The following is a 22,729-nucleotide window of genomic DNA, read 5'->3' as shown; positions in this document are numbered from 1 at the left end:
AGTACATATGTGTTAATTCTTCTTTTCAGTTATGGATTAAACTACTTTAAAAATTACCATGAAATTGAGTAGACCCACGGGGATTGAGCTAAGAAGGAGTTAAATCTTGAAGTGGATATGGAAAAATGAGAGGATACATGAATTTTCATTAACTTCTTCCTCTGCAGCCTTCTTTTTTTATAACTTGCAGCTGAAATTTTGAATTGGGATTTAGGGTATCAATAGGATCATTATACTGCTCTCTCCATCACCAATCCAATCCAATCCAATCCAATCTTTATTTGTTGAGCACTTTACCACAACTGCAGTCACCAAAGCCAGGTTGGGTCTCATCAGCGTGTTATTACATCTATTTTAATAGGGCATGTGGCCCGGTATGAATTTGCTCTGCCCCAGTGTGAAATCAAGTTTTAACGAGACACTATATTTGACTGTGGATTAGTTTAGATTAATTTAAACAGGAAATTAACTGTTTATTTTGAGTTTAAAGTGTCATGTCAGTATGGCTTTGCCCAGACACAAGCCCTGAGTCACAGGTCATAAGGTCTGATGGATTGGTGGTGGTGGTTTTTGGGGTTTCAAGATGCCCGGGCCCACTTCTGTATTGTACTTTATACCAATTATATTTAAAAATGCTAAACAAACAAGGGATGCTAATGATCCCACAGTACATCCCAATGTATTAGCAAAGTTACATGCTGAAATGCCATTGCCAAAGGAGAGATTACACAGTCTACTCTGTCTTACCTGTCAAATCAATTTAAACACAATATAGAAGTACACACATATGGCAACACACACGTTACACTCCTCAAGGGAAACACTAATTTCCTTGAATGTATAGTAATATGTAAAACCGTGAAAACATTACTTTTTTTCTTAAAACGTTGTGTAATCATGTACCAAATAAATCAATACGTAAAAAACAAGGATAGAAACACTGAAAAATCATTTGGTAATGCAGTATATAAAGTTTTCAGACAAAACCAGGGACTTAATATTTACACAAAGAGTTTTGTTATTCTTTAATAAATGTTTTTGGATCTATTATGAATATAAAGTTTAATATACATGTCTATAGTATAATGATTTGTGTGGACTAAAGGTTTTAAAGCTTGTTCTGATTTGTGTTTATTTATATGAAGTGTGATGTTACATATGGGGTTTAACATTTAGATCATTAATGTATGCTCAGATGTTTTTAAATGTGAACTCCTGGAAAACTAGTTTTCCTTTAGGGTACAACTAATGGTGATCCTGTGAAATGAAGTATAAAGAACAAACACAGCTCGTATTTAAGAATTTATAATCTTCTTCTTTATTTGTAATAAATTGTAATAAATGTAAAATAAATTGTAATATACAATTATTAACATAAATATTAATTATATTAATAAATCATAACATAATATAAATCTTTATGTCGAGCAATGTCCCTGAAGTGACCTTCCCTAAGTCTTGTGGTCTATTTTTTGTTTGTAGTTTTCATCTCAAGCGTTAAACTACAACTCCCACAGCCGAGCTGCCACCGCCGGATGTTCGTGGTGCACAAATTTGGCGCTGATCTATCCGGGTACTTCATTCACTGCTTCCTTTCGCGCCGGGTAACCGGAGAGCCGTGCGTCCATGTGCGCAGTGACTGGGAACTGATAGACCTTAGAGAACACAATCCGAGCCGTAAACAGAGTTTTCACAATGGATCCCGACACTTTGGTCGAGGCCCTCCGGGGAACGATGGACCCCAACCTGCGAGAGGCCGCGGAGAGACAGCTGAACGAGGTAAAAGTTGCGTTAGCCGATAGTTATGATGGAGGTGGTGGCGCGGTCCGGGTTCGGGCCTCGGCCGTCCACAACAACGAAAACGGAGCGACACGCAGTCGCACAGTCGCGGCTCTGCTGCCGCTGCTCCGACATGACGGCTCACATTTCGCTGTTTCTCACGTGTGGAATCACACCCTCACCCGCATTACCCGGGGGAAGCTAGTGTGTTTATCGCTAGCTACATTTGTCGATGACACACCGCTGTGCCCGGAACCAGCGTCAGCGCTAGCTTCGTCTCGAGCCAGCTGTGTGGCTAATGCTAACGGAGCTAGCACCTCAATGCTAAACCCTGCATACCGACACGACGCGTTATAAGCACACAGTGGCGTTAAACACCTGAATACCGACACACACATTTAGAGAGTGGCGCTGGTGAGTTAGCTCCGTTAGTACCGACATGCTAGCGGCTTGCTGCGGGTTAACTGGAGTTAGCTCCTGCGTTAGCTGCTGGGCTCGAACCGCTGCTCACGTGTCACTGTGACACCCTACAGTGATGACACACACACACACACACACACACACACACACACACACACACACACACACTATAAAAAACAACCGCTAAAACTCTGTTTAACACATTTTAGCTTTGTTTAGAAGATGATCATAGGAGGTTAGCGCCTCAGCAAAACTCGTTTAAATTGTTTTCTGTTAGCTTCGGGCTAGCATCCCAGGTGTTTAAAGGACCGCCCCCTTACCTGTTAGCGTCTCTCCGGTGATCGTCTCTGGTTAATCATTAAATATTAAACCGTCTTTGTGTCCTTAAAGGAAAAAATCACTCAAGCAGTGGAATTAAACTAAAATCTGATTTATTTGGTGGTTTTCCAGCTGTTCCCTCGTTGGATCAAAGCTTGAGACTAAGGATTAGCTTAGCTTCACAATAAAGACATGTGAGCAGTGAAAGGTTAATGAATGGAATCAGGCCTTGGGAGAAAAATATGAATTTAGATGTTTTGGGATCAGTGGTTCTTCATCAGTAGAAGGCTTTAATTAGTTTGAGACAAACAGAATTTGACAGTTAATTTAAAATACTGTAATTTAGCTCCAATATTTTTGTACACATTTAAATGGATGATTGTTGACGTGAGTCCTATTGGAGGATTCAGACATGGATGGTAGTTAACACAGATATGAGGTTCGCTATGGACTTTATATTCAACCAGTTGTTGGACGTGTGTTGTTTCCTTCGTTTAGTCCTCATATCATTTTATCACACCCACGTGATCAATAGTGATCGATCCCTAGACGTGCCAAATTAAGGGAGTGAACTTGTGTTTCTGTCTGGAGTTAATCAAGTCATGTCTGAAGAAAAATCTGGAGATGGGATGAGTGGAAAGATGGAGTAAATCTGTTGGTCTTTGTGTCGTGATGAATTCCATCTCACTTTGAGTTTCATTAAATTAAGATTTACAACATACTTTAAATGAAAAACAATATTTTTAACACACTGTAAATTCAGTTGTGCCTCAGTGCATTCCAGAATGTTTGACCCAGATGCAAAAAAAAAAATCTTGGTTCTCTGAAAGGGAGCGACATCAGCTGTTGTCGTTGTGGACCCGTTTGGACCCTTTGATGTTCTGAAGAAAAAGGGACAAAATTGAATTGGAAATCCCTCAAACTAGATTTTGTCCTAATTATTCTAAATCTCACTTCATTAAATAATTTCTGAAGCAGAGTTTAAATGTTTCCATCTCCTAATTGTTTTGTGATTTTTATAGGGTCACACCCAGGTAAACTTCGTGTCCACTCTGCTGCGCATCACCATGTCCGATCAGCTGGATCTACCTGTCAGACAAGCAGGTGAGTTCAAACCAGTGGATGTGTGATTGTGCACAGAGGTGAGATGATGGTTTTGGTGAAGCTGTACGACTAGAATCTTCTTCTTTTCCTTTCGGCTTTTCCCTTCAGGGGTCGCCACAGCGAATCAATTGCCTCCATCTAACCCTGTCTTCTGCATCCTCTTCTCTCACACCAACTACCTTCATGTCCTCTTTCATTACATCCATAAACCTCCTCTTTGGTCTTCCTCTAGGCCTCCTGCCTGGCAGTTCAAAACTCAGCATCCTTCTACCAATATATTCACTATCTCTCCTCTGGACATGTCCAAACCATCTCAGTCTGGCCTCTCTGACTTTATCTCCAAAACCTCTAACATGTGCTGTCCCTCTGATGTACTCATTCCTGATCCTATCCATCCTGGTCACTCCCAGAGAGAACCTCAGCATCTTCATCTCTGCTACCTCCAGCTCTGTCTCCTGTCTTTTCTTCAGTGACACTGTCTCTAGACCAAACAACATCGCTGGTCTCACCACAGTTTTGTACACCTTTCCTTTCATTTTAGCTGAAACTCTTCTATCACACATCACACCTGACACTTTTCTCCACCCGTTCCATCCTGCCTGTACATGCTTCTTCACCTCTTTTCCACACTCTCCATTGCTCTGGACTGTTGACCCTAAGTACTTAAAATCCTCCACCTTCTTGATCTCTTCTCCCTCTAACCTCACTCTTCCACTTGGGTTCCTCTCATTCACACACATGTACTCTGTCTTACTGCGGCTAACCTTCATTCCTCTCCTTTCCAGGACAAACCTCCACCTCTCTAGCTTCTCCTCCACCTGTTCCCTGCTCTCACTACAGATCTTAATGTCATTTGCAAACATCATAGTCCATGGAGATTCCTGTCTAACCTCGTCTGTCAGCCTGTCCATCACCATAGCGAACAAGAAGCTGTACGACTAGAATGACTGTAAATAAAGGCCCCTCTGTATACTGGGGGTCAAAAGTTCATCCAACTGATCACCTCAGCAACATGATTGGTGTCATTGATTGTTGATAGCCAATGAGTTAGTGGTGATTAAATGCAAACGTGTGTATGTGTGTGTCCTGATAGTGGGTTAAATGCTCCATTACAGAGGTAAGTTTCTGTTATTCGCTGAAGACATCAAAAGAAATCTTTCACAGTTAAAGTGAACTGTTAAAGTGAATTGATGTTTTTGCTATTTATAAAAAAAAACATGTACGTGAGCAAATCCGTGTTCTAACAGTGTTCTCTAGCTTCATCAACCTGAGGCTTGTTGGTGATGAGTGTATTTTGGAAGCTTCAGCGGTGAACTGTATTCCACATTTAAAGAGTGATCCTGGTCCAATCTGTCTTTTTTAAGGTCACATCTAAGTCGGGGTGAATTCAGAGATCTGAACACAAACGTCCTTCAACATTAAGCCAACTTGTGTGTGCGTTTGTATGTGTCAGCCACACTGCCTCGTTTGTGCATCCTGATAGTTCCGTCTTAAATTTGGGATCTGGTTTTGATAGCTGTAAAGTTTTGAGCCTGGTTCAAGTAAATCTGGCTTTATAAATTCTGATATTACACAAAGTTCCACTAGCAGATGTGAGGATGTCCGTAGGTCACATCTGAGGGGATTCATTTGTCCAGGAATGACCTTCATACGGATGGAATCCATGCAATGGTTCAATGTTATTTAGCGATATTAACTCTTGGTGTCTTTATAACAGCCTCGAATCACTGCTGTTCATTTTGTATAATGAACTGCCATAAGAAATAATGTTGATTCTGCAGGAAGTCTGAAATAAACACTATTCCTTCATTTGATTATGCTGAACAGTGACGACACAATTCCACACCGGGGTGTGGTTCTTATTCGGCAAGCCGGCGTTCCACAAACGAGGCGGCGTCAGCGCCTGGAGTGACGTTTTATTCGCCTTAAGCAGCACTTTATAGATTATGGAATGAGTCAAACAGTCTGACAGGTGGACCCCCCCCCCCACCTCCTGACTGACTTTAGACTAGTGTTAAGGTGGGTGGCTAACGCTGTTAGCTCTTCTGCTGCTCTTCTTGTTGTGGATGACACATGATGTGTCACCAGGACGTCACACCTCCTCTGCAGATGTCTGAGTCAGCGCTTTTCATTCATAACGTCCAGATGACACGGGATGACACAGGATGACACGACATAAGAAGCCAAACACAAGTTAATCAAATAGATTCAGTGTTTTATCACACGTGTGACGTTTGTCAGGCTGGACGATGACAAAATGGACAAAATAACTTCCTATCAGGACTAAAGGTTATGGATGTGATCTCAGGCGTTTGGGAGTCGGTGGGTGTCACACACACGAGTGTTTAATAGTGAACAGCAGTGGACACAAGGAGTTGGTCAAATTTAACAGCCTTTGCTTTGCAGCATGAGGAGGATGGTGGTGAGAAATCTGTGCTCAGGTGAACTATTCCAGCGTCGTGACGCCGAGTGCACGGGTAGAAGTGATGTTTCTGTGTAAACCTCTCTGTACTCGTGGCTGGACTCGTGTGTGACGCTGTGACGACGCTGCCGGTCAAACACGACCTTTACAGCCGTGAGAAAACTGCTGACGGGTTTGGAACGGAATGCTCCCGCAGGCGTCACACGTTCACAACAAAAGTGAACAGTTAAAGGAGTCTTTTTGATAATGCTTCTGTCCTAAGCTCCTCGTGCTTTTATGTTAATTCCGTTCGTCGCTTCATTTTCTGCAAATAGATCGATCAGTAATGGAATAGACGCTGTGATTAACAATGGGTTAGAGTTGTATCGGGTCCATACATGTGTCGTGTGACATCTGTGAGTTGATTCTCCGATTCCTGCCGCCTTTTGAATACAATGGTGAAATAACTATTGTATGTGTTGGTCGACACGTGGAAGAATGACCCCCCCGTCGACAATCGATGCATCAGTGTGGGGATGAATGTAATTTTTTCTCCATTGGTGAAACCAGAACGTGTTTGTTCACCTTCATCTGAGAGACCTTTGACAGGGTAAATTAATCCAAACACGAGAAACTGGACAAGCAGACTGCCTTGAAACAAATAGTGAAACATGTTTTGTGGTTTTTGTCGTGCATGGAGAAATAAACACAGTTCATTCATTTGGAATTTGATCATTGATCATTTTCAAACTATTATCTTGTGCTGAGGGCTGTGACGGTTTAGATCGTCACCGGGTGATAAAATGTGAGTACAGTGGAAACTCGCCGGGATAGACGTGTGTATTAAAACACACGGCCTCGTCCCCGTCCCTCCGGTGCTCTGATTCGGCTCCGGGGGGGCTCTGCTGACTCTGACTCTTTCTTTATTCCCTAATCTCTGCTGTCTGTCTCGTGTTCATCCGTCACATCACCGCTGCAAGCGGTTAAAGAAATAGTGAGCAGAGTCTTATTTTATTGTGTTTAGTCCAAAGGGTGGGGGTTCCATCCATTGACCAATTGCTGATGAGACGTGTAATCACACCGACGCTTGCGTTTTCACTGCTCAGGTGTGATCTACCTGAAGAACATGATCACTCAGCACTGGAGCGATGGGGACGCTTCAGGCACGGAAATCCCCGTCAAAAACATCCCCGACGAGGACAGAGAGTTCATCCGGGACAACATCGTGGAGGCCATCATCCACTCCCCTGAGCGCATCAGGTAACCCCAACACCCAGTCCCCCAGCCCCTCCTGGGGTTAAACAACCCCGCTGAAGGTTTCTGCTCTCCAGGGTCCAGCTGACGACCTGCATCCACCACATGATCAAACACGACTACCCCAACAAGTGGACGGCCATTGTGGACAAGATCGGCTTCTACCTGCAGTCGGAGAACAGCACGGGGTGGCTGGGCATCCTGTTGTGTCTGTACCAGCTGGTCAAGAACTACGAGTAAGTCAGAGTCTCCGTCTTCTCCTCGCATTGCGTCGCGGAGCGACTCATCCAAACTGTCTGGAACAGGTATAAGAAACCTGAGGAGCGCCAGCCCGTGGTGGCCGCCATGCACATCTTCATGCCCATGCTGAAGGAGGGCTTCATCCAGCTGCTGCCCAACCACTACAGCGACTCGGTGCTGGTGCAGAAACAGATCTTCAAGATCCTCTACGCCCTTTTCCAGGTAACTGGGGGCGGATTGGGGAACGCTGATTTCATCTGGTGACATTTTGACCCCATCACATTCTTGCGTCCTTTCTTGTGTTTGAGGCTACCTGTCACCTCCATCAGGAGCTTCAGGACATTTGTCCCTGCATTCTGCTTTAATGTTAGTGTTTATTACAGTATTTTCCACGCTGTGGCGCACCTGAAAGCCTTTAATTTTCACAAAAACTGACAGTGCGTCTTATAATCCAGTGTGCCTTATATATGGAAAAACTATTTAAAATAGGCCATTCATTGAAGGTGCGCCTTATAATGTGGGAAATACTGTACATGATCTCTTTTTTGGACTAAAATGTCTTTTGTGTCTCAGTACAACCTCCCCCTAGAACTGATCAACAGACAGAACCTGACGGAGTGGATGGAGATCCTGAAGACGGTGGTGGACAGAGACGTTCCGTCGGTACGATGGAATCAGTTCATGTTAAATTGTTGTTGAATCGCTGTCTTAAAGTTAAAGTTTGTATTGACGGCCTGCATGTTTGTGACCTGCAGGAGACGCTGCAGATCGATGAAGACGAGCGACCTGAGCTGCCGTGGTGGAAGTGTAAGAAGTGGGCCCTCCACATCCTGGCCAGGCTGTTTGAGAGGCAAATACCCCATCAGTGTTTCCTTCACGCTCTTTAAGTTGTACAGACTGTTCAGTGATGACATGAAACTGTTTTCACAGGTATGGAAGCCCTGGCAACACGACCAAAGAGTACACAGAGTTTGCTGAACTTTTCCTGAAGGAATACGCCGTCCCTGCTCAGCAGGTAGGAGATCCAGAAGCTGCAGGTTCAGGTTCAGTGTGTTTGGGGGTACAGTGCCTCGATTATAAGGACGTTCTCTGTGCGTCTGCCTCCAGGTGCTGCTGAAGGTCTTGTACCAGTACACGAAGAAGCAGTACGTGGCTCCCAGAGTCCTCCAGCAAACGCTCAACTACATCAACCAGGGCATCGCTCACGCTCTGACGTGGAGGAACCTGAAGCCTCACATCCATGTATGATGGTAGAGTGTGTGATCGATCCGTGGTGTCGTATCGGACGACACGCGTTCCCTCACACACATCTTGTTCTGGTTTCAGGGCATCATCCAGGACGTGGTCTTCCCCCTCATGTGCTACACGGACAGCGACGACGAGCTGTGGAGGGAGGATCCGTACGAGTACATCCGCATGAAGTTCGGTGAGTAGAGAAGGAACATACACACACACACACCCCGCCGTACGGCCGCCATGTCTGATGGTTTCCTCCCTTTTATTTGTTTAGACGTGTTTGAAGACTTCATATCTCCGACCACCGCTGCTCAGACGCTCCTCTTCACCGCCTGCAACAAGAGGAAAGAGGTGAGGAGAAACCGTTCTATCCTGTTGGTGCTAACCTTTCCTCCTCCCTCGCCATCCACTATTGCAACCCAGATGCCGTTTGTGTTCAGGTACTCCAAAAGTCGATGGGTTTCTGCTACCACATCCTCACTAACCCCGCCTCCGACCCCAGGAAAAAGGACGGCGCCCTCCACATGATCGGCTCTCTGGCTGAAATCTTACTGAAGGTAACTGGAACCCCCCCTGCCCCCGCCCTGATTGACTTAAACGTTAGCTTGGATAGCTTTACCGCAGCATAGAGCGGCTAAAAATACCCCACGAGTGTCCCAGTTTGGGTTTGACTGTCGGCCTTTTTTTTTGGAACTTAACTGTTTTATTTTTATTTTTTATCAAAAGAAAAAAGTCTATAAGGATCAGATGGAGTTCATGCTGCAGAATCACGTCTTACCCCTGTTCCACAACGACCTGGGCTACATGAGGGCCAGGGTAAGAACAGCAGGACGTCATGAACACGTTAGACCTGTTTTAAAGGTTCAATCTGAACAGGAAGTAGTTCGCTGTTGATAATTTCCTCCTATACACACACACACACACACACACAGGCCTGCTGGGTGCTGCATTACTTCTGCGAGGTGAAGTTCAAGAGCGACCAGAACCTGCAGTCGGCCCTGGAGCTGACCCGCCTCTGCCTGATCAACGACAACGAGATGCCCGTCAAGGTGGAGGCGGCCATCGCCCTGCAGGTCCTCATCAGCAACCAGGAGAAAGGTGAGCCAATGAGAGCGCCTCCCCTCGCGCCTGGGGATGTGTTCCCGTCTCCATGCAGCTAAAACAGGCGTGTTCTTTTGGTTCCAGCCAAAGAGTACATCACACCGTTCATCCGGCCCGTCATGCAGGCGCTGCTGCACATCGTCAGGGAGACTGAGAACGACGACCTCACCAACGTCATCCAGAAGATGATCTGCGAGTACAGCGAGGAGGTCACGCCCATCGCAGTGGAGATGACGCAGCATCTGGTGAGTGCGCCGTGCCGTTCGCAGGAGTCGGTTGCTAGGGCAATGGGAAATCAGTGCCATCGCGTGAATCCGGGTCAGAAGTCACGCCCGTCTCTCTGGGGGGCGGGGTTTGTGCAGGCGATGACGTTCAACCAGGTGATCCAGACGGGGCCGGACGAGGAGGGGGGAGACGACAAGGCGGTGACGGCCATGGGCATCCTGAACACCATCGACACGCTGCTGAGTGTGGTGGAGGACCACAAGGAGGTGAGGGACACACACACACACACACACACACACCTGGTGGATGGATACAACATCAGTGAGACCGGATCTCGTTCTCATTGGTGGAGTAAAGACGTAGCTTGTGTGTTCTCCTGACTTTTGTGTTTTTCATTCTTTATCATTATTTAGGTAACTTATATATAATTATACACAGGTAGTCTTCATGTCTATTGGTTGATAAAAATGTTTTTTTCATAATTTAGATAGTTTGGGTCTTTTCTAGAAGACAGGAAGGGATTAAAATGATTGTAGTTATTTTAAATGGTGATGTGTTTGACTTGACTCCGTCATGGAGCAGAGGGAACGACTGTATTTGGTTAAACTTGCCTTGAGCGTTGAGTCACCTGACGGGTGTGACAGTAGCTGCTACAGTAAACCCTGACAGTCCTTTTCTCTGACTCCTCATGTCTTCTCTGCTGTGGTTTCAGATCACCCAGCAGCTGGAGGGGATTTGTCTCCAGGTGATCGTCACCGTTCTGCAGCAACACGTACTGGGTAAGCCCCGCCCGTCAGACCTGTTCTCCTGCATTCCACCTGCTCAATCTGTGATCACCTGACTGGTCACCTGACAGATGATTTAATTCCACCATCCTTTATCTTTTTTTTCCACAGAGTTCTATGAGGAGATCCTGTCCCTGGCCCACAGCCTCACCTGTCAGCAGGTGTCTCCACAGATGTGGCAGCTCCTCCCACTGGTGTATGAAGTCTTCCAGCAGGACGGGTTCGACTACTTCACAGGTGTGTGTTTGGATCCTGTCCCTCTGGGGGTCGGGTCAGTGGGGAGTCTGTCCTGCAGTAGGTCAGAGGTCGATGTTTGTGTTGTAGACATGATGCCCCTCCTTCACAACTACGTGACGGTGGACACTGACACCCTGCTGTCCGACACCAAATACCTGGAGATCATCTACAGCATGTGCAAGAAGGTAAGGCGTCGCCGTTATGATGCAGGATGTTCTGATGGGGGGGTTCTCCCTGACCGTGTCGTCGCACGCAGGTTCTGACGGGCGACCCGGGCGAGGACCCCGAGTGCCACGCCGCCAAGCTGCTGGAGGTCATCGTCCTGCAATGCAAAGGTCGCGGCATCGACCAGGTCAGTGTGAAAGTCACAGGTACAGTATGTACAGCCTGTAGCTTTCGTTTCCCTGGTGACGAGCGACTGTCTCCAGGTGGTTCCGTTGTTCGTGGCGGCCGCGCTGGAGCGTCTGACCCGAGAGGTGAAGACCAGCGAGCTGAGGACGATGTGTCTGCAGGTGGCCATCGCTGCCCTGTACTACAGCCCCCCCCTGCTGCTCAACACCCTGGAGAACCTGCGCTTCCCCAACAACACGGAGCCCATCACCAAACACTTCATCACCCAGTGGCTGAAGGACGTCGACTGCTTCCTGGGGTGAGTTTCACCAGTGTCTCTAACGGTTAACGATCAGCAGCTCAGTTACACGTGGTCACCCTGGTTCTGCCCCCCCCCCCCCCCTGAGCAGCCTCCACGACAGGAAAATGTGCATCCTTGGGCTTTGCGCCCTCATCGACCTGGACCACAGACCCCCGGCTGTGAACCAGGTGGCCAATCAGCTGCTCCCGGCGGCGATCCTCCTGTTCAACGGCCTGAAGCGGGCGTACGCCTGCCGGGCCGAGCACGAGAACGACGAAGACGACGACGATGAAGACGGGGAGGACGAGGACGAAAACGGTAACGCGCAAGTGCCGATGATGTTCCGTTGCCTCGGTGACTGAAGTGACGCTGACACGTGAAACACCCCCCCCCCCCCCCGATGTAGCCGAGCTCGGCAGCGACGAGGACGACATCGACGAGGAGGGACAGGAGTACCTGGAGATGCTGGCCAAGCAGGCGGGGGAGGACGGAGACGATGAAGACTGGGAGGAAGACGACGCCGAGGAGACGGCGCTGGAGGGCTACACCACTGCCGTGGACGACGAGGACAACCTGGTGGACGAGTACCAGATCTTCAAAGCCATACTGCAGAGTAAGACAGGCCGTCGATGGGGGGAGGAGTCCGTCACGCTCCCCTGCACATTAAAAACCAGAATGTTCACTATCGTTTGCACGTTGCCTCTGACCTGACTTTAATCCGATGCAGACATCCAGACCCAGGACCCGGCCTGGTACCAGGCGCTGACGCAGGAGCTGAACGAGGAGCAGGGCAAACACCTCCAGGACATCGGGACGCTGGCCGACCAGCGGCGAGCAGCACACGGTGAGCACCAGCTCAGAGTCTACCCCAACTGTCCCCTCAGAGTCTGACGACAACGTTCAGCCTAAGAAATAAAACTTTATTTAAGTGTTATTCTGTCTTTTGTGCTTGACGTTGCATTAAAATATCAAAGCTTCAGTTCTTATGTTTTATATCTGCATTTACTATAAAAGAACTGAATTACTTTAGAGCCTCTATACACGGAGGTGGGCAAACATTTAGAACAGAGGTCTAAACCCTGACGGGTGCGGCAGCTGAACAGCAGATTTAATTCAAATTACATTTAAAAACCATTATAAAAAGGTTTTTTCCGTAGCATACAGAAGGTGTGTAAAATTATTTTACAACTGCATTCATTTCTTAAAATTTATTATGGTTTAAACAAGTTGGGGGCCGAATAACAAGTCCTGAGGGGCCGCATACGGCTCCCGGGCCACAGTCTGCTGCTGCCATTCTGCCTTACTGTGGGAAAAAAAATCTCAACAGAAATGTTTGTTGGATCCAATTCAGTTACGTAATAAAATAAATACTCTGGACTTGCAAGCGGTGCTCATGCACCGATGTTTAATGACCACTTATTTCTTTAAAAGGATGTCTGTAAAAACAGGTTTAAGTCTTATTCTCCAAATGATACTTAAGATGTACCGTTATTTTTTTTTTTTTTTATTACAGAATCAAAGATGATTGAAAAACATGGCGGTTACAAATTCACGGCGCCAGTTGTGCCGTCTACTTTCAACTTCGGAGGCACCGCCCCAGGAATGAACTGAGTCCTCGTTCTTTTTATTACCCTGTGACTGATTGTAGTGAAGTGAGAAAAAAAAAAAAAGCTTGTGTTGTTCCCTTAAAGTAGTGGTTCCGGAACTTGTTCTTCTCGGTCATTCTTCAATCTATCAAATGGGAAAATGGGCCAGAAGATGTTGGGAAGGGGAAAGCAACCACAATGCAACAACCAATGACTGGGGGAGGAAACGAACCAGGAACTAGAGCCGGATGCTGGAGGAGAAGCTCTGAACAACGATGTCTTCTGGAGGGGACGTCACAACGGGAACTCTTATTGTCTTTCCTCCCTTTTTAAATAAAAATCGGGGATTAGCAGTCACAGCTGTTAGAAATTGATAATGGGACGAAATATTTCATTATCACCGTTGTGGCCAAACGGTATGTGTGATGGTCCCTCCTGGTAGTGGTGATACCTACATTATTTCTGCATAAACCCTCATGTTTATGTACATACAAGCCAAGGTTATTGGTTTTCCTTTTATTTTATTTTTTTTGTTTTTACTTTTATTTTTTCAAGTAGCCTTGGAAAAACAAGCGGAGGCATTTGTTAAAGTGTGAACAGCTGTATTCATATGTAGCATATTGGATACTTCACAGCACTATAGAATGCCTGATCTCTGTAAATTAATGACTAGCACTTTCATATTGTTCAGGTCTCCTAGCCTTCTGTATCAGACTGCAAATTTTTTTAAATTGAAGACTATTTAAAAATGAAAACAGCTGTTCCTGTAACGGCTGGTTTGTCACGCGGATTGGCGGGCGACGCGGAAACATTGATTTCAGGAAACAGAAAAACAAAAGATGCTCCTCTTGGTGTTCAATGTGGCTTCAGGACGTGTGTGTGGAGCACTGACAGTACAATGGAATACATTGACGCATGTACAATTGGACTTGTTGTGAAGGTCTCAGGCCTTTGGTTGGTGTATGGACGAACCATCTATATAAACATATTAAAAAAAGAAAAGCTAAGGGAAGTCCTGAACTCTGGTGTTTCCTCACACAGGCACATTCTGATTTCTGAATATTTGTATGTAAATTTTTCTAGATGAATGTTCTCACGATGTAATATACTGTATTTGTACACACACCTGGTTGGAAGATGTGAACCTCCCTGCAGCAGCGCTAAAGCAGAGACCTAACGGTGGAACTCCGCTGGGACAAATCCTCACGTTTTCCTTGTGGATGATGAGTGGTACATGAATAAAAATATAACTGCTGGGTACAGAACCCACAACAGCATTGAAGTGTAATAAAGTCCCTAAGCAAGACAGGATAGGGTCTAGATTTGATTTGTGATGTGTTTTATACCACCACATACTTTACATAAGTGGTTTTAATTCCACTAAATCCAACAGGTTACAAGTTATTTAAAAATGAATATACAACAAGCACAATAAAATATTTAAAGGTTTTTCATGTTTCAGGCAGCAAAAGTTGCAAATTGACAAAGTAATCAGCGGAATTTCTGATGACATTTCTGTGTTTCCTGTGCAGACCTGAAACATGGCTAACATTGAGGTATTACCTTTATTAACTAGTTTTTGTAACTGGTTAGAGTCTTGAAACCTTTTTTTTTTCACGTGACCAGAAGAGGATGAGACATTAGTGTTGGTGTCTGTTAGTTCAGGTCCTCCAGCATTGACATGACCTGATCTTTTCTCTGAGATGTTAGTTACTTTGTCATCAGATGTCTCGTTTTGATACTTCACTTTATCCAAATTTTCATCTGAGAGCGAGTTTGATCACCAGACTTCATGGTTTAATTTCAGGTTGTTTGGAACCTATTCCTCAGTTTTTTAAAAATCCAATGTTTACCACATTAAGTGCTTCCATTCAGCCTGTTTCTTTTGATTTGATATTCCACTGATAAACCTGAAAAGAAAAAAAGATCTCAGATGAACTCTTCTGAGTAAATAACCAGCTTTTATCATTTAACTTCTATAACTGATTGTGTGATGGTAGGAGACCGTGTCCTGGGACTGGGTGCTGGTGTATATTAAGGACAGGACTCATAATGAGTTATCTAATGAGGCCCCTGGTGAGAGAGGCTTGTCCTGTCACCTCTGACATGAAATATACCTGATTGTGTCTCATTTTCTGAGCTGCTCTGGTCGTTCATTCATGAAGGCCTCAGAGGGCTAAAAGCTGGAACAAGTATAGAAATCAGATGGTAAATCAGTCAGTCGATCAACAAGACAAACAGTCCATCCAGCCATTCCTCATGTTCACCAGCAGACACGTGGTGGCTTCTGTACATTTGTTTTAAATAAGGGACAAGCTTCGATTTTGAAACATTCCAGTTCTTTTGTTATAATTTGCGTCTCCAATTCCAACTCGGGAATGTTAGGGAATCTAAATGGCTCAAATTCGATTAAATTTACTGTATTAGAATTTTGAATAAAACTTTTCTACTATTTAAATAGAATTAAATGACGTTTTCAATGACGAATTCAAATGACGTCACCATTCACAGCCCCGTGTGTAATGGAGTTCCGCCACACCGGAAGGGGGCAGTAATGCGACTTGAAAGGATGCTACCAAAAAAATAACCACGAAGAAGAAGCAGCTCACTGGGTCCTGTTAGCTTACGTAACTTATTTAGAATAAAAATGACTTTATTGCTATACGGGTTATATTTTTTGTTGTTAGAGATTTTTTTCATCATTAATGGAAAACTAAATATATAAAACGAAGCTTTATAACAAACGTTTTTTGTCACTAAATTAAATTAAATTTTTTCTGATTGGTGAACGTAAAGGCAACCGTGCCCGGCTAGGCCAATCAGAGGAAGAGGAGGGCGGGTCATGTCGTCACCATAGTAGAGTTTCCTGTAGCTCGGTTAGCTACGAGAGGAGGTCACAGGACGAGACCGACTCCAGGAGTCAGGCAGGCGACTTTTAATTAATGTTTTAAATTTTACGTCGAGTGAATGAGGCAACAGCAAATATGTTTCTAAATATTTAGGAATTCTCTTATTTCACATGGAGTCATGAATTGAAAACTAGTACCGGAGCGTCATGGCTCGGTTCGTGTGCGCCTCATTGGCGTCACCCGTCAGGCTCGGTTGGTATCGTCCTCTGTGTGGTAGTCCGAGTCCAGTTCCGCTTGCTGCCCACCTGCGCAGGTACTGACGAGACACCTGACGTCACGTGATCTGTTTAATCTGAGTTTGGAGAGAAATCATGTGTTCAGTCACCCAGAATAATTCAAACTCAAAGAAAATGTTCTTCAGATACACATTAAATCTCTATTTCATCCACAAAATAAGGTACCCTGTTCAGTAAATCTTACATTCTTCTGATGAAGTGGGATCACCACCGACACCACCAAAGCTGAAGCCATCTCGACGATGTTGATCATCATTACTAACTCTTATTCATTTTGGGCTGGTTCCTCCCAGACAAACGTCCCTCTGGAGTGGGACTCGGGGCTTCTCCTCCCGAGGCAGCGGCGCAGCTGATGAAGAGCAGAACCTGCAGGACGTGGCCAAGAACATCAGAGAACGGCGGTACAAGAGGGTGGTGGTGATGGCCGGAGCTGGGATCAGCACCCCCAGCGGCATCCCAGACTTCAGGTAGACAGGTCAGATCTCTGTTCGTGACGGGATGGCGGGTGGACTCTGAGCTCCTTGTCCCCTGGCAGGTCTCCAGGCAGCGGTCTGTACGACAACCTGCAGCGGTACAACCTGCCCTACGCTGAGGCCATATTCGACATCCACTTCTTCCACCAGAACCCCAATCCCTTCTTCACCCTGGCCAAGGAACTCTATCCAGGAAACTACCGACCCAACATGACTCATTACTTCGTCCAGACACTTCACCAGAAGAGTCAGCTGCTCAGGATGTACACGCAGAACATCGACGGCCTGGAGAGACGTGTGTGTGTCCGTGTGTCCACATTCACGTGAGGAGAAACCGTAAAGGAAGAACGCTGTCAACTCTGTGTGTGTGTGTGTGTGTGTGTGTGTGTGTGTGTGTGTGTGTGTGTGTGTGTGTGTGTGTGTGTGTGAAGTGGCAGGGATTCCTCCTGAGATGCTGGTGGAGGCTCATGGGACGTTTGCGACTGCCACCTGCACAGTTTGTCTGAGGAAATACGACGGCGAGAAGCTACGAGTAAATTCAAACTGCAACATAAATTTCCTTAAATTTCTGGTCACCTAATGGTAATGCTCTGTTGTCTCACCAGCCAGATGTGATGAGTGGAAAAGTTCCAAAGTGTCCCACCTGTAGGGGTGTGGTCAAACCTGACATCGTGTTCTTTGGGGAGGAGCTTCCACCTTACTTCCTGAAGTACCTGACAGACTTCCCATTGGCTGACCTCTTGATCGTCATGGGAACATCCCTAGAGGTGAGTGTTGAAATGATTTAAACCCTTTCTCTGCAGAAAAATACCTGTGATTTATAAAGAATTAAATTTATTGGATACAGGTGATGATCACATCACTCAAGAGCGTCTCTGCCGTCTCGTTCACGCCTGAAGAACACGTTGTTTAACGTTTGACTCTTCACCCTGCAGGTGGAACCCTTCGCCAGCCTCGCCGGAGCCGTGCGCAGCTCAGTTCCCCGCCTGCTCATCAACCGGGACCTGGTGGGGCCATTCGCCGGGCGGCGCCGGCCCCGTGACGTCGTGCAGCTGGGAGACGTGGTCAGCAGCGTGCGAGCTCTGGTCGAAGCTCTCGGCTGGACGCAGGAGGTGGAGGCTCTGATGGCAGGGGGGTCGGAGGAGGTAGGCGGGGGTTAATAATGGATATCCAACTTATTTGCGTAAAAAGAAGCAGGCGTGAAGCTCTGTTTGTCTGCAGGCCGCGACGAAGATGGAAGAGTGACGCTTCGCCGCTTCAAGCATGAGATTCAGGAAGGAAAACGCTGCAACCCTAAATCCAGGTCCAGTTTGACTGAGTTACCATGGAAACACAGGATAACAGTCACAACATGCCATCACAGAAAAACAGGTGATCAAGAGGTGGAGATTTCCATTCAGGTGTTTTCTTTGCAATGGAAAGTGGTAGCGGTAAAAAAAAGAAAAGAAAATTGTATCATGAAAATGCTACAGTACTGTTGACTAACGTGAAAAATATTTCATGTTTAATTTGTTCTTTTTAAACGTATCAAGAAATAATGCCAATCTCTATTTCTGTCTCACTGCAAATCACTAGTGGCAGTGAAAGTTTTAAAAATATGAATATAATAAAAACTGAATGTGTACCTATTGTGTTCATAATAAAGTGTGTGATCGCTCACTGTTACATATACTGTATACATAATACAACTTTTCTAAACAAATCTGTAATGGAGCTCATCTTTTCAGGAGTGCTCTGTTATAAGGAGTGCAGGTGCAGCTGTTGTTCACTGATGAATAGAAGATAGACTAGTGAAATTGTGGGTAATGATCCATATGACCTTAATGATGATGAATACCTTAATCTCATAATAATCCATAACTTTGTTGTCAAACAGAAAAGATCCAGTTCAGATCTTTTCATTTACAGGAGTGACCAGCAGGGGGAGCCAGAGGTGACTTGCTGTATTACAGTTACCCGTTTTAGATGTTTTTAGATTTTTATCGGACATTACCGCTGTAACGTTTTGGATGGATATCACACTGTATTAGAAAGGTTTCCAGGCACAGGAACCGAACACACGCTCTGTGCTGATTGGCTGAAGGGAGGATAGGAACAAAGTTCAATCCTGGAATCCAGAATCCCTTCAGAACGTTTACACTAGAGGATAAAAAATCAGGATTAAATCCTGACATGCTTTACTTCAATCAAGATTCCTCAAATAAAACATCAAACACACGTATTAGTTGACAAATTTTACACAATTAAAAATAGCTTTTACCTGTTTGGAATCAACAGTTTGGAGTGAGGTGAGAGCTCCTATCTGAAACTAAACCAGCTTTAATTGCATCTAATTCAGTTTGGTTCACGTCCCATGACTTCATTTGTCACGTCACATTTTGCTGCTATTACACATAAATGTCTAATTATAAAAGAAGCTTCAATGTGTATCGGAAAAGTTACACAAAATAAAGAAACGTCACTGACATGACAAGTTTTTTAATGTTTAAAAAAATTTATGGCAAAAGAAAATGTTTTATTTCCAAGAATCAGGAAAGACCCAATAATGCTAGTAAAGACCCGAGGCTAACGGTTTACCCCTGCTGAGAGTCTTTGGGCTAAGCTAAGCTAACCAGTTCTTTACCGTGCCAGTCGCAGTAAATAAGCTAAAGGGGGTCAAACTCCAGAAATATCAAACTTTAATCTATAAAGAATGAAACTGCAGCTCTTCTGGTCTTCCTGCATCCTGGGGAGTTTTGCCCTGAGTTCAGGCTTTCAGGCAAAAGCAGGCTCTGGAAAATTCCCGTATTGTTCCCAGTGACAGTTTGGAAGGATTCCAGCTGTTTTCTGCAGGTTCTCGTCATGATGGTGATCCAGAAATGACAAACTGGTCCCAGACATCAAGTTAAAGCCAACAGGGATGTTTTGTGGCAGTCGTGGGAAAAAAACACTTCCTGTCGGCGACACAACATGATCCATCCAAACACTGTCCAACATGAGAATCTACACCAGCAACTACCTAACCCTAACCCCAACCCATAACCCTAACCCCTAACCATAACACCTAACCCCAAACCTAACCCCTAGCCCTAACCCCAGCCCTAACATTAAGCCTAACCCCAACCCTAACCTTAAGGCTAACCCCAACCCCACCCCTAACCCCAACCCCACCCCTAACCCCAACCCCACCCCTAACCCCAACACTAACCCCAACCCCAACTCTAACCCTAACTCCTAATCATAACCCTGACACCTAATCATAACCCCTAACCCCAACCCTAAACCTAACCCCTAACCCCAACCCCAACCCCAACCCTAACCATAACCCCCTAACCCTTAACCCCAACCCCAACCCTAACCCCACTCTTAACCCCAACACTAACCCCTAACCCCAACCCTTCTTTCTCGCACGACATCGTGATAGCTGCGTATGTCCTCCCCCTCTGCAGGATACAGCCTGCGACGTCCTCCACTCCCTAACTAGCAGGCTGCAGACACAACACCCACAAGCCCTTATCCTTATCTCTGGGGAATTTAATCACACCTTCACGTCCTCCACTCTGACCACCTTCACCTAGTATGTGACTTGTTTTACCAGAGACTGTAAAATACTGGACCTGTGCTATGCCAACACCAGGGACACATACAGATAGTCACCCCTCCCCCTCCTGGGAAGATCAGACCACAACCTGGTTCATCTCTTGCCCGTCTACAAGCCTCTTGTAGAAAGGAAACCAGCTAAAGGCTGGTTGCCTAAAGCTGTGTCCCGCACTGTGAGGAGATGGTCCAACGAGGCTGAAGATGCTTTGAAGGACTGTTTCCACAGAACAGAGTGGGATGTATTCTGTGGTTCTCATGGGGAGGACATTGACGGTCTCACAAACACCGTCACAGACTACATCAACTTCTGTGTGGATAACACCGTACCCACAAGGGCTGTAAGGTGTTATCCCAACAATAAACCATGGATCACCCCTGACATTAAGGCTCTTCTTAAGGAGAAGAAAAGGACCTTTAAATCTGGAAACAAGGATGAGCTGAAGGCTGTCCAGAGGGAGCTGAGGAGGAAAATCAGAGAGTGGAAGAACATGTACAGGAGGAAGATGGAGGACCACCTGCAGAAAAACAACGTCAGCGAGGTGTGGAGGGGCCTGAAGACCATCTCAGGCCATAAAGGAACCGACCGCCAGGTCACTGGGGACCAGATGTGGGCAGATAACCTGAATGAATTTTTCAATAGATTCAATCAGGCGTCCACCCCTGCCCCAGCCCAGCCCTTCACGCTGCAGCCCCCTCCTCCTCCCCTGCCCGTGCCCCTCTCCAACACCACCGCTTCCCCTATCCCTCCCCCTCTACAACAATCAGCTCACGGCCACCCCCCTACTGCTCAGGTCATGTTACCGCCACCCCCTACGGTTTTACCTCTTCAACCCACCCCCCTCACCCACACCCCCAACACACAATCCCCCTGCTCCACCTTGTCCCTCAGTGAATCCCAGGTGAGAAACCATCTCCGGAGGTAAAGACATCAGATGACATCAGCTCCAAGCTCCTGAAATCCTGCACAGATCAGCTGTGTGGGATTGTTGGACACATGTTCAACATGAGCCTGAAGCTAGGAAGGGTTCCACAGGTGTGGAAAATGTCCTGCTTGGTTCCCGTGCCCAAGACTCCACACCCCAAGGACCTAAGCAGCTACAGGCCGGTGGCGCTAACATCCCACCTTATGAAGACCCTGAAGTGTCTGGTCCTTTGTCATCTATGCCCCCTGGTGAGCTCATCACTGGATCCACTTCAGTTCGCTTACCAGTGTGGTGGAAAGTTTTTAATACAATAAAATAATATAGTAAAACAATATCATCTAAGTGAACCAAAGATCTGGATTGTTGTGTGTTTCATATTATTCAGCTCTTGTGAAGGTGGCCCCAGGATGTCTCGAGGTCATGAAGACGCTGCATGAAAATAATTCCTGTTAGACCATATTTGGAAATGCTTGCATGACTGTGGGTATCCTTGAAGAAGTTAGACACTGACAGAAGCAGCTAGCCAGATCATTTCAGACACTGTACCTGAAATTAGAATGTATGTTTCTGCACAGGGTCATCCAAAGAATGTCTGCAGCAGATCCTCACAGGGTTCGCATGACTAATTATATTATGTCATCAAATAGTTTTGTGAAACTGTCGACTTGATATTTCTGGTAACGTCTGGAGGTCATGACGTACCAACTGAGAGCCCACAAAGAACTGGTTGAAAGCAGATGGGCCGAGGTTAATACCTCCCCCTAGTCACACCTTTAGGGTATAAAAAGATATGTGATCCATTTTCTAGTTGGTATTTGAAGTCTTCATCTACCCAGAGTACTCTGCAACAACACACCGGAGGACTTTTTCATCGTCCCCAGAGCTCTCATCATGCTTAGATAAGTATTTGTTGAACTTGTCTGTTTGTTGAACCTGTCTGTCTGTCAATATCATCAATGATGTTATTGGACTCATACTCAACCTATTGATGATATTATTGTACTGCTACTCAACCTAAACATGATTTGAATTGACAAATAAATATCTTGTATTTTACACTGTCTCCTGTCCTTAAGAAAAATGAAATCCCCACCACACCAGCCTGCCATCGAGGTGGATGACGCCGTCATTTTCCTTCAGCATCGAGCACTGTCTCACCTGTAGAAGCCGGGGAGCACTGTGAGGATCATGTTTTGTCATTTCTCCAGTACTTTCAACACAATACAACCGGCACTGCTAAGGGACAAACTGGAGATCACCTGGCTGGACCACCACCTCACGGACTGGATATT

General features: G+C 45.8%; 2 protein-coding genes across 2 annotated transcripts; both read left to right on the top strand.

The window, feature by feature from the left end:
• Positions 1 to 1,577: 1,577 nt before the first annotated feature.
• ipo7 (importin 7) lies at positions 1,578 to 14,623 on the top strand. The gene is made up of 25 exons (XM_068314039.1): positions 1,578 to 1,779; positions 3,540 to 3,621; positions 7,129 to 7,282; positions 7,354 to 7,512; positions 7,582 to 7,738; positions 8,090 to 8,179; positions 8,272 to 8,366; positions 8,447 to 8,531; positions 8,624 to 8,758; positions 8,843 to 8,942; positions 9,027 to 9,103; positions 9,193 to 9,309; positions 9,479 to 9,568; positions 9,685 to 9,850; positions 9,938 to 10,098; positions 10,216 to 10,344; positions 10,791 to 10,857; positions 10,975 to 11,100; positions 11,188 to 11,285; positions 11,357 to 11,452; positions 11,529 to 11,749; positions 11,841 to 12,049; positions 12,138 to 12,344; positions 12,459 to 12,575; positions 13,245 to 14,623. The coding sequence occupies exons 1-25, from the start codon at positions 1,696 to 1,698 to the stop codon at positions 13,340 to 13,342; spliced, it is 3,120 nt and encodes a 1,039-aa protein (XP_068170140.1). The 5' UTR covers positions 1,578 to 1,695; the 3' UTR covers positions 13,343 to 14,623.
• A 1,547-nt stretch (positions 14,624 to 16,170) lies between these two features.
• On the top strand, positions 16,171 to 18,612 carry sirt3 (sirtuin 3). The gene is made up of 7 exons (XM_068312625.1): positions 16,171 to 16,479; positions 16,756 to 16,929; positions 16,998 to 17,230; positions 17,367 to 17,467; positions 17,541 to 17,702; positions 17,871 to 18,080; positions 18,157 to 18,612. Exons 1-7 carry the CDS (start codon positions 16,373 to 16,375, stop codon positions 18,178 to 18,180), a joined length of 1,011 nt encoding a protein of 336 aa, XP_068168726.1. The 5' UTR covers positions 16,171 to 16,372; the 3' UTR covers positions 18,181 to 18,612.
• Positions 18,613 to 22,729: the final 4,117 nt, after the last annotated feature.

This window comes from Antennarius striatus, chromosome 1, assembly GCF_040054535.1.
Source record: "Antennarius striatus isolate MH-2024 chromosome 1, ASM4005453v1, whole genome shotgun sequence".
Classification (NCBI taxonomy): Eukaryota; Metazoa; Chordata; class Actinopteri; order Lophiiformes; family Antennariidae; genus Antennarius; species Antennarius striatus.
This window is presented reverse-complemented; position numbering and strand designations above follow the sequence as displayed.